General features: G+C 41.8%; 1 protein-coding gene across 5 annotated transcripts in view; it reads left to right on the top strand.

Moving 5' to 3' along the window:
* Positions 1 to 12035, top strand: part of DDC (dopa decarboxylase (aromatic L-amino acid decarboxylase)) — a 112732-nt gene that overhangs the window by 89940 nt on the left and 10757 nt on the right. For all 5 annotated transcript variants that reach the window (XM_006875284.1, XM_006875282.1, XM_006875285.1 and 2 more), the window contains 3 exons: positions 3179 to 3255; positions 6898 to 6917; positions 9234 to 9332. In XM_006875284.1, coding sequence (XP_006875346.1) covers positions 3179 to 3255; positions 6898 to 6917; positions 9234 to 9332 — 196 coding nt within the window. The remainder of the gene's footprint in view (positions 1 to 3178; positions 3256 to 6897; positions 6918 to 9233; positions 9333 to 12035) is intronic.

The following is a 12035-nucleotide window of genomic DNA, read 5'->3' as shown; positions in this document are numbered from 1 at the left end:
TGGAATTTTTTTTTTTTTTTTTACTGCTGATACATACTGTAATTTATCCTCTATAACCAGAAAACACTGTGATCTTCAGATTTTTTTTCATGTTTTATTGTGAATTATGATATTTTACGTGAGAGAATTTTAGTTTTACATTCATTCCATCGTATATCATCTCATTACCATGGTTCCAATCCCCTCTATGCATCATCAACCGACCGAAGGGTAAGAATTATGGAAATTTTTATCAACAATTACTATAAACTTGTTGTTAACTGCCGTCAAGTCTGTTCCGACTCATAGCCACCAAGTATAGGGTTTCCAAGGAGCAGCTGGTGAGTTTGAACCACCGACCTTGTGTTCAAAGTGAAACTGCAGTCCAGTGCTTTATCCCACAACACCACACCAGGGCTCCACTATAAACTTAAAAAGACTCATTTCAGCTGTCTTTGAAAACTGATTTATACCTTCTTTCTTTAGAAGTGACAGTGTCCGTTATGAGATAAAAGTTGTGCTATGATTTCAGAATACATCATTATTATTTTTTATAATTACTGATCTTCATGACAGAGTTTATATTGTTATTTTTCTCTAAGCGTTAGATAAGAATAAACAAATGTATTCCAGATATTACAGAATTTAGTTTCAAAAAAGAAAAAAAATCTGCTTAGGAAACCTATTTCACCACTGATTTTTATTATTTCTCTTACTCTCATAAAACAGAGTTTATTTAGATTTCTCATTGTAAATTATAAGCATGTTTATTTTCCTGTTTTTAATGAACACAGATAGCCATTGCTTGTTATTCTAGAAAGGCTTTTTTTTGTTTGTCTGTTTACTTAATGATGTGAGTTCTCTGTAGGGTTTTGACTGGCTGAGTTTCAGAAGCAGACTGCAAGGCCCGTTTCTGTGGACTTGATTGTTGTTAGGTGCCATCAAGTCGGTTCAGACTCATAGTGATCCTGTGCACAACAGAATGAAGAGCAGCCTGGTCCAGCCCCATGGCCCCATCCTCACACTATGCTATGTTGGAGACCACTGCTGTTGCTACTATGCTGAACTGTTTTGTTGGGGGGATTCTTTTTCTCTGACTCTCCACTTTACCTTCATCAGTGACTGGTGCCTCCTGATGTTATGTTCGAAGGATGAGAGACTAAATTTGGCTATCCTGGCTGTACATATTGCAACACAAATTTATTTATTCTTCTGGCAGTCCATGATACTTTGAATATTCTTCTCCAACACCATAACTCAACTCATCCATTCTTCCACAGTCATCCTTACACATCGTTTTGTATAGTTCTAACAGTCATTTTTGTGTGATCTAAATAGACATATACAGAATATATATATATATATAATACATGTATTAACACAATGGCTCTGTAGGATAAGTACTGGACTATGAACCACTCCATGGCAAAAAAAGGAAGCTTTCTGTTCCTGCAGACATATATAGCCTCAAAAACCCTAAAAAGAGTCCCATGAGTTGGAGGAGATTCAATGGCACAGCGTTGTGTGTGTGTATACATTATATATATATATATACACACACACATAATATAAAGAGCTCTGGTAGCGTAGTGGTTACGTATCAAACTGCGAACCTTAAGGTCAGCAGTTCGAAACTACCAGCCGCTCCGCGGGAGAAAGATGAGGCTTTCTGCTCCCGTAAAGATTTACAGCCTCGGAAACTCTGTACAGGGTCGCTATAGGTCAGAACCGACTCAACCGCACTTAACAACAACAATACATAATGTATATATGAAGCTGCTCGTGGTGGTTGTTGAGTCAATTCTAACTCTTGGCAACTTCTTGTGTGCAGACTAGAACAGATCCAGAGGGTTTTTTAAGCTGCAACCTTTTGGAAGTAGATCACCAGGTCAGCTTTCTGAGGCACATTAGGGTGGGTGCAAATCACAAATCTCCCAACTAGCAGCTGACCACACAGACATGTGTATACACACACACACCTACTTTTTGGACTAAGAAGCCAAGTTATTCTTTGCATGGAAAGATCCAAAGGCCATTTCTCCGGTGACCCTTCCTTAACTGTTCTCCTAAGATGCAATAGAATGCCTATATATACAGACATAACATTAGGTGCAGTAGATTTTTCTTCCAGAGGTCAAAGAGGGAATGTTGTTAAGGAGCTCTGGTAGCGTAGTGCAGACATAACATTAGGTGCAGTAGATTTTTCTTCCAGAGGTCAAAGAGGGAATATATACTATAAAATGCCTTATTGCTTGCTGGCATAGTTATTGTTTTAACCCTTTCAAAAAATAAAACCTCATTTATGTGCCATAAATAAATCTAATCTTCTCACTCCTCTCTCCTCATTGGTAATCCTCATCTTGGCAATCTTATTTCATGCTCACTGGGTTTTAGTTTTCACATTATATTTATTTTTAAGCCTAAGCTCCTGTCAAATTGACATTTCTTCTCTAGTTTGTCCCTGGGATATTTTATTTACCACAAAATTGCTGTGAGATAGTGTCCACACTGCCAAATGAAGTGAAGAGACAATTATCATCAAGCTTAGACCCCCTCCAACCCCTGTCCAAATGGGGGTTTAGCCTGAGTTCTCCAGGCTACGGGTTAGAATGCCCATGGCACAAATATGTGTAAAAGGATGGAGCTCTGAAGACAGGTCTTTGACATTTAGCCCACAGGATATGCCATCTTGGCTGTCTCTTTCTATTCACTTGCTAACCCATTTCGTCAGAACATGTGGATTGAAATACCAGGGACAGGCACCAACTGTGTCAGGCCCTGAGAAGACGTAAAGGAGTACCACTATCCTTGCCCCCAGCTTCTCTGAGCTAAGAAAAGACCTGAAGTCCCAAGGTGGTACAAATATTTAAGTATACCCAGATGCCTTACACTAAAGGCCCGGAGATCGATTTCCAAACATGAGTCACTGAAAATCCAATGGAGGACAGTTCTGCTCAGAGACATATGAGGTCGCCATGAGTGGGTATTGATGCCACAGCAACTGGGTAGGGGTGAGGCCAGGGTGTTGTGGGAAGGAAGAGGGCACAACTGCAGGCCTGTTTGAGCACAACTTTGAGAGGAGGAAGGTTTTTCATTCACCAGGTGAAAATGAGGGAGCAAGGCTTTTAGGCAAAAGAACCACAGCATCTAATCTAAGATACTCTCTTGTTAACCCCTGTGTATTTGTCTTCTAAACCAGGGTGAAAAAGAGATCCAGTTTAACAGGAGCCTTTAAACTGGACCCCCTTTACCTGAAGCATAGTCACCAAGATTCAGGTAAACTCACGCTCTTGCTTTTTATAAGCTGTTGTATTTTTCTCAGAGCTGTTCATGCAATGTCTAGAAAACAGGAGAGGAACATTTATACCCTGTGGTGATTGGGTGGGAACAGAAGCAGTGCCTAGCTTTTCTTCCCTATAGGGTGGGTTGGTCATGATACCTTGGACTTCTGTGAACACACAGAACCTGGTGCTCACAGCCGGTGCAGGAGCAAGGGAGAATGTGAACAGGACCAAAAGGAATATGGATATCTCAGACATGTAAGGGAACATCTTTATAATGACTGCCCTGATGTGTTTCTGAAAAAGGATTCCTGCCAACTTCTGCCAATACCACAAAGAAAAAATGACGTAACCAAGAAAGTTGGGCAGGGGAGTGAATAGAAATCCAGATGGAGCCACAGGTAGAACTGGCATACAAAATGCACATTGCATTCAGTGATCCCGGCCATGGGACAGCGAATGAGGCACAGTGCCCATTCAAGTGTTGAGTGCAGAAACATGCCAGCAGACACTGGTCAGACAATGACCACCATGATGAGTCCGATGGCAGAGTGAGTGTGAGTTGCTCTAGAGGTCACATCAGGGAACTGTATAGTTGGGAGAGGAAAGCCTCAAATTTGGCTTTAGGCTTCCCGGTGACATGAGGTATACAAGTCACGGTGACTTTAAGGACTAAGGATCAGCGTGCTCCCTGGTAGGAGAGACGTATTTCTCCAGTGACTCCTCATAAAATGCTCTTCTTCGATGCAACAAAATGTCTATCAAACATAACATGACTACTTCCTCTAGGCACTGGTTTTTTCACATGGACTGTACCTAGCTCAATGACAGAGTTGCGGTTACAGTGAAGTAAAATCATGACCACAGGAAACTGTTGGCTGAGAGGGTTTTAGCATTCTTTATGTTGAAAGAGAACAATTGTCCAAGGACACTTCTAAATTGAACCAAATTCTTCAAGCAGATTCATTGAGAAGAAACTCCATCTTTCACTATTTAAATTGTTTGGCTGTTAATACTACTGGAACAAAACCTTCTACTTGAAACCCCATTGCACAGTTCTACAGAATTTTCTGCATTGAAGGAAATGATCTATAGTACTTGGACTTATGGTGTGGCACTGTGGATCAGTACTGGACTGCAAACCACAAGGTCGGTAGTTCAAACCCACCAGCTGCTCCTCGGAAACCCTATATAGGGTCGCTATGAGTCGGAACTGACTCGATGACACTTAATAACAATTATGCACTTGAAACATGGTTAATATGACTGAAGAGCTTAATCTTTAGTTTAATTTCACTTTAATTAAATTTAAATAGCCACAGGTGGCTAGTGGCTACCTTACTAAATGGTGGTGGTAGTTGTGTGCCGGGGAGTGGGTTCTGACTCATAGCGACCCTGTATACAGTTTCTGAGGCTGTAAATCTTTATGGGAGCAGACAGCCTCATTTTTCTCCCACGAAACAGCTGATAGTTCTGAACAGCTGACCTTGAGGTTAGCAGCCCAATTCATAACCACTATGCTACCAGAGTTCCTTATATTTAATGGTGAAGCTATATAAAATTAAAAAGAGGATCATTCATTCCTTTTTACTCATGACAGTCATCTGGCTATTAAACCAAGTTTTATTGAGCACCTATTACATATCCACCAGTTACTCCGTGAGAGAAAGATGAGGCTTTCTGCTCCCAAAAAGATTTATAGCCTCGGAAATCCTATGCAGATATCACTGAGTCAGAACTGACTTGAGCGCCTACAACAGTATTATTGCATGTCAAGGGCTTTTTTGGTGCTGTTGTTTTATTTCCATTGTTCCCTATGAATTACTGTCTGATTACTCTGTTCCCTGTGTTATATTTACTTAACAGCAGGGATCCTCAGGAGAGGCCACAAGGTCTACAGAAAAGAGCATGGCTTTAAGAGGTGATCTCTGCTGTGTAACTTTGGACTCCCCTGTGAAAGTCACTCACGAAACAAGGGGGTCGGGCCTGAAGACCCACGTTTTTCTCTCGTTTCTAACATTTTATGACTCAATTTGCAAAAATCTCACACTTGTCTGTCAGTTTGTTACACTGTGGTGGCTTAAATGTACTACAAGTTATACCCCTGGCGTTTCAAATGGGGACATTCACAGGGACAGGTTTTAGCAGAACTTTCAGACAGGCTAAAAAGAAAGGCCGGGTGATGTATTTTTGAAAATGAGTTGAAGAGAAGCCCGTAGCTCACAGCTGAATATGACCCACTGTGTTGCTGGGAGGCACTCCAAATACTAATGGACTACAACAGTGGACTGAGCCATATTAAAGACTGACTTGGAAGATGATGCAGGGCCAGCCAATGTTTTGTCCTGTTGTACACACGGTTGCCATGAGTCAGAGCTCAACTGCTGGCAACAGCGGCAGCAGCAATTGAGAAAATGCCTGGCAGAGGATGGTAGTCAGGGAAGCAAGACAAGCTGTTCCCTGTAAATATCACATAGACCCACCTGTGCAGTGGATCAGAAACAGTCTGTAAGGGTAAGCAGAGGATTGCAGGAAATGGACAGCTTGTCACTGCTGATCGCGGTTAGGGCCTTCTTAGAGCCACACCAATTACCATTACGTAGGAGGTAGGAGATGTTGTGTACAAGTTGTGGTGTTCTTAGTGTGCCTTGCCTGGCCTTCAGTAGAGGGTCGGACTTTCAAAACAAGTGACAGCCTCTGTCCTAATTATTATAGCAGGACTGCAGCCCACCTTCATCATTGTCACCTCAATCCTGACCCCAAAATGACTCATCTATTGAATCCCGGATAATTAAAGTGATTTAGCAGATGATCACTGAGTATCCACTTGGTGCTGAGTACTGGAATGAATTCTAAGAATGCAGACATGAAGCTTCCTGCAAAGAGATGGAGTCTTTTTTATATTTTAATCATTTTTTACATTAGAAAGTCATAGTCGCACGCATGAAGGGATGAATGATGACTTGTTGGCATGACCAGAATTCTAACTGACTACTGGGCACTAGAAAAATCTCAGATTTTCATTCTGATGTAATACAGATGGCAAGACTAATGACAATCCATTAATAGTTGAGCATTTCCAATTTGTGTTTAGGGTATCATGCATTCAGGGGACTTCCTTAGATCTGTATGTCTGAGAAGTGCCACAAAGTAGAGTGACACAAAAGAAAACCCTGCCTCAGTCCTCTGAGAAATTTGCATGTGACTCAGGAGACAGCATTTAAAACATACAAAGTTTACCTTGAAGAGAGCGATATTAAGCATATAACTGAGGGCAATGATAATTGAGTGGTAGAATTCTTGTCTTCCATGTGGGAGACCCAGCTTAGCTCCCCAGCCAATGAAACTCCTCCGCCGCCGCCAGTGTCTGGTCCTGAAGCCTTGTGTGTTACTAGGATGCTGAATGAGAATCACTAGGATGAATTAGGAAGAAAAGTCTGGCAATCTATTTCTGAAAATCAACCAATGAAACCCCTGTGGATCAAATGGTTTGAGCTGCAACTGATCATGGGGGTGGTCTAGGACTGGACAACTTCTGTTTCCAAGAGTCAAGGCCCAACCCTAAGGCCGCTAACAACTATGCCAAGTATTTAATGAACAAGTATGTCTAACCGTTTCGTTTTCTCTCTTTTTTTAGGACTTATCACAGATTACAGGGTAAGTGGAATGTTTGGGTCACAAAGCTCCAAATTAGTTGTGATCCCAAATGTAAGTGTAATGCTAGTTGTTAGAAGTCTTGGGGCCTCCCATTACTCAGAATTACACACACAACCACATTCCAACTCAGTCCTAACTGATAAAGTAGACGAGGCTCCAGTGGGCACCTTGTTGAAGGTCACCAATCAGGGGTTTTGCATCAGAAGGAAGCCATCTTTGTGCTCCCATGGAGAGAGGAAGGAACTTCTGAACTTAAGACTGCTTTGCAAGACAGGGGCTCCATTACTTGGGTCTCAGTTACATAATGTTGCTGAGGGCCTCAGACTGCTCTCCTGAGGATAATGGGAAAGATGAAGCATCAGAAAACATAAACAGTGCTCAGATGGAGTAGGGTCTCCGCGGCCTTTTTGTAACTGTCTTGGTTTGTTGTCCTTTATATTTTATATTAGTATTTAATAAAGTTTATTTTGAAAACACCAGGCTGTACTAGCCTTACTCTAGAAGAGAGTTTGTGACTAAAATGTGTTGTTCTTTGGTGCTGTTGAGTAGGCCTGCCCATAGTGACCCCATAGAAAATGGGCCCACACAGAAAGCAAAAACCCTACTACTGAACCAATACTGCTTCCACAAATACACGTTGTTGTTAATGTTGTTAAGCACTGTTGAGTTAGTTTCAGCCCATAGTGAACCTGTATAGGGTTTTCAAGGAGCACCTGGTGAGTTTGAGCCACTGCTGTTGTGGTCCAGTACTTACCCTACAGTGCCACACCAGGACCCCTGATGCTGTTGGTAAGTACCATTGAGTCTATTCCGACCCATAGCGACCCAGTATAGGGTTTCTGAGGAGTGGCTGGTGAACTTGAACTGCCAACCTTGTGGTTCAAACTAAATTTGCAGTCCAGTTCATTAACCCACAGCGCCCCCTTTGAAACCAACTGTAGAGGTGGGAGTGTAAATAAAAGAAGAGAATCCATAAAATGATGAAAGTCAGGGAAAAAAGAAGTGAGGTCACTAGACCATCTGCCCCTACCCATCAAGAGATTGTCTGTACCAGTTCTTTTCTGACAATCTAATCTCAGGTTTTCATTCAGATGTAACACGGATGGCAGGACTAATGACAATCCATTAATAGTTGAGCATTTCCAATTTGTGTTTAGGGTATCATGCTTTCAGGGGACTTCCCTTAGATCTGTATCCCTGAGAAGCGACACAAAGTAGAGTGACACAAATGAAAACCCTGCCTCAGTCCTCTGAGACTCAGGAAACAACATATGTGGGTCATCCCATAGTGGTGAGTGGGAGATTTTAGAAGTAACAAGTATTGTTCTGGAGAAAGATGCTGGAACACTTGAGGTACGAAGCAGCCTAGATATGTAAGCTTCAGTTCCCTCCTTACTTGTAAGCAGAGAAACCAGTGAAAGACTCCCTCCAGATTTTAAACTCCACAAGACAGAATCCTATATTCTGTGTGCACTCACTTTGATACCCCCCAATTTAGGAGAGGAGTCCTGCTGTGGTCCTGTGGGCTAATGCATCAGACTGCAAAGTTGTTTGAACTGCAAGGTTGGTGGTTCAAGCTCACCAGCTGCTCCTTGGAAACCCCATATTGGGTTGCTATGGGCCAGAATTGACTTGGTGGCACTTAACAACAACAACAACAATTTGGGAGAGGAGTCCTGGTGTGGCGCTGTGGGCTAATGTGCTGGACTGCGAAGTCGGTTTGAACCGCAAGGTCGGTGGCTCAAGCTCATCAGCCACTCCTTGGAAACTCTATACAGGGTCGCCTTGGGTGGGAATTGACTCAACAGCACTTAACAACAATACTTGAGGAGACTTCCAGGTGCTAAGATGCACTCAGTTGACACCCTTTGAGTGGTATAAGCACCTTCCAAGACAACAGTCCCCAGTGTTTACCAATGCTTTTGATGTTTTGAAAAGAAGCCTTTTGCATCTGCTACTGTTCAACCTGCTTATCAATGGTCGGTTTTTCATCCAACATGAGCCATGGCAGCCTAGGGAGATGGCTTCCAAGGAATTAATTGCTTCCAATAGCGTAGTGGTTACGAGTTGGGATGCTAACCTCAGAGTCAGCAGTTCGAAACTACCAGCTGTTCTGTGGGAAAAGATGAGACTTTCTGCTCCCATAAAGATTTTACAGCCTCAGAAACCCTGTACAGGGTCGCTATGAGTCGGAAACGATTCCACAGCACATGACAACAAACAACAACAAGAGAAATAAGTGAATTCATGAGTCAAAAAGAGAAACAACTTGTAATAAATTTCTCTCTAATGCACTGATTTTTGCTTTTATTTCAGCACTGGCAACTGCCACTGGGCCGAAGATTTCGCTCCTTAAAAATGTGGTTTGTGTTTAGGATGTATGGAGTCAAAGGACTGCAGGCCTATATTCGCAAGGTGACATTAATTTTATTACTCATCTGGGTAATGTTACAAGGTCTTAGAGGACTATATAAGTGAATTAAGATTTTTAAAATAATTGAATATACTATAAGAGACATGATAATTTGACTTATTGTGATTAGAGAATCTATAAATGGTTTGAAGCACTACTTTTAAAGTAGTAAAGTCTTTTAAAGCACTTCCATTAAGAAAAACAGGCTATCAGTTCCAGAAAGACTTGCAGAATAAATACACCATGTAGATTTTACTTTAGTCACATTTCACAGTGAGGTATATTCAGTGACAGCAATAGAGCGAAGATACTACTTTTTTCTTTACAACAAAAGGATCAGGCTAGGAGAACCACAAAGTCAGACTGGAAACTTTAAATATTCAGTCCAGGAAGTCTCAAAAGGTAAGCCAGAATCAGCAGCAGCAACAGCCCCTAGGAACTGGTTGCTGTTTTTAAGTGCTGCCGTTGAGTTGGTTCTAACACAGAGTGACGCTGTAGGGTTTCCAAGAAGCATCTGCTAGACTTGAACAGCCAACCTTGTGGTTATCAGCCAGAGTTTATTCTATAGTGCCACACCATAACTCCAGGAGCTTATTAGAAATGCCAATTGCAGGGTGTGGTGCTGTATAACAAGCACCGGACTGCCAGTGGAAAGATCGTTCATTCAAACACACTAGTTCTACTTGGAAACTCTATATAGAATCCTTCAAGTTGGAAACGGACTCCATGCCCCCTAACAACAATAACCCAGAGCTACTACACCAGGTCCCTGGTGGTGAGGCCCAGCGTGCTCTGCTTCTACAAGCCATCCAGGCAGCTGTGATGCAGGCCAACATTTGAGAGCCACTGATTTAGCCCAGCCCCACTCCAAGGAGCCTGAGGCCTGACCATGTGCCAGGGCTTACCCAAGAAGCACATACTTAGCCAGACATAGAAGGCCTCCTCCCAGTCCCACATCTTTTCTAAATTGTGGCCTCTTGATGAACAGAAGTCCCCATGTTTCCCAGGAATGGTAGATGCTGTGGTGTCAATTCTGGTGGTAGTAACATAACAAGGCCTTCATTTTAAGTCCTGGCACAGCTGCTTTATTCGCTGTACAGCTCTTGGCCAGGGGCTGAACGCCTCTAGCACCTTCTCTGTGAAAGGAGGGGTGAAGGCCTATCAATGCCAGAAACTGGTATCTGTCTGCCTTACAAACTTTTTGTAAGGAAAGTAAGGATGCTGAAAAGCATTATTAGAACTTATATGATGTAAAGAGCTAGGAAATAAGTAGACATAAGTACTAATTATGAGCAAAATGCATCCTTCTGACCATTTGAGAGTAGGAGAGTTAAGGTGGATTCAGCTTCTTTGTAGAAAGAAGGCAAAAAACAAGTGCCCTGTTTCTCCATAGTGACTACATCTGTTTTTAAACTCAGGTGAAATTAGGTGTGATTATGTTGCCTAGTGGCATAATGGCTATACAATAGGTTTTTAACTGAAAGGTCAGTGGTTCAAATCCACCAATGAATCATGGGAGAAAGATGAGACTTTATGCTCCCGTGGAGACTTACAGTCCCTGGACACTTGTACAGGGTCACTATGAGTCAAATCTGACTCTATGGCACACAACATGTCACCTCACACATGTTACAACATGGATAAGTCATGAAAACATGATGCTTAGTGAAATAAGCCAGATACAAATATTGCATCATCCAATTATATGAAATATTTAGACTAGGCAAGAGTATAGAGACCAAGAATATGCAGAATGGATATTCCAGACACTTAATTTTACTTATAAGAAACCTGTACATAGACCAAGAGGCAGTCTATTAATCAGAACAAGGGAATTCAGAATGGTTTAAAATCAGGAAAGGTGTGTGTCAGAGTTGTATTCTTATACCATACACACTCAATCTGTATGCTGAGCAAATATGAGAAATGGCCTTAGAAGTGGATAAGACAACTTGTGATATGTAGAGAATACAAACTTGCATGCTGGCAATGAAGACGACTTGAGATACTTACTGCTGAAGATCAAATACTACTGCCTTCAGATTGCACTTCAATATAATAAAACAAAATTCCCCACAACTGGACCAATAAACAACATCATGATCAATGGAGAAAAGACTGAACTTGTCAAATAATTCATTTGGCTCAGATCTACAACTAACTCTCATGGAAGCAGCAGTCAAAATAATCAAACGATGTAGTGCATTAGGCAAATTTGCAGCAAAAGATGTCTTTAAAGTGTTAAAGAGCAAATATATTACTTTGAAGACTAAGGTGCACCTAACCCAAGCCATGTTATTTTCACTCGTCTCATCATATGCATGTAAAAGTTGGACAATGAACAAGGAAGGCTGTAGAATAATTGATGCATTTGAATTATGGAGATAGCAAAGAATATGGAAAGTACAATGGACTTCCAGAAGAACAAGCAAATCTGTCTTGGGCGAAGTACAACCAGAATGTTCCTTAGAAGCCAGGCTGGCGAGACTTCCTCTCTCATACTTTGAACATGTTGTCAGGAGGGATCAGTCTCTGAAGGAGGATGTAAAGCTTGATAAAGTGGAAAGACCAATTGCCCATCAGTCAGTTTGTCATGTTGTGGTGGCTTGTGTGTTGCTGTGATGCTGGAAGCTATACCACCAGTACTTTAAATACCAGTAGGGTCACCCATGGTGGACAAGCTTTTAGCTGAACTTCCAGACCAC

Source organism: Chrysochloris asiatica, unplaced genomic scaffold, assembly GCF_000296735.1.
Source record: "Chrysochloris asiatica unplaced genomic scaffold, ChrAsi1.0 scaffold00317, whole genome shotgun sequence".
Lineage (NCBI taxonomy): Eukaryota > Metazoa > Chordata > Mammalia > Afrosoricida > Chrysochloridae > Chrysochloris > Chrysochloris asiatica.
This window is presented reverse-complemented; position numbering and strand designations above follow the sequence as displayed.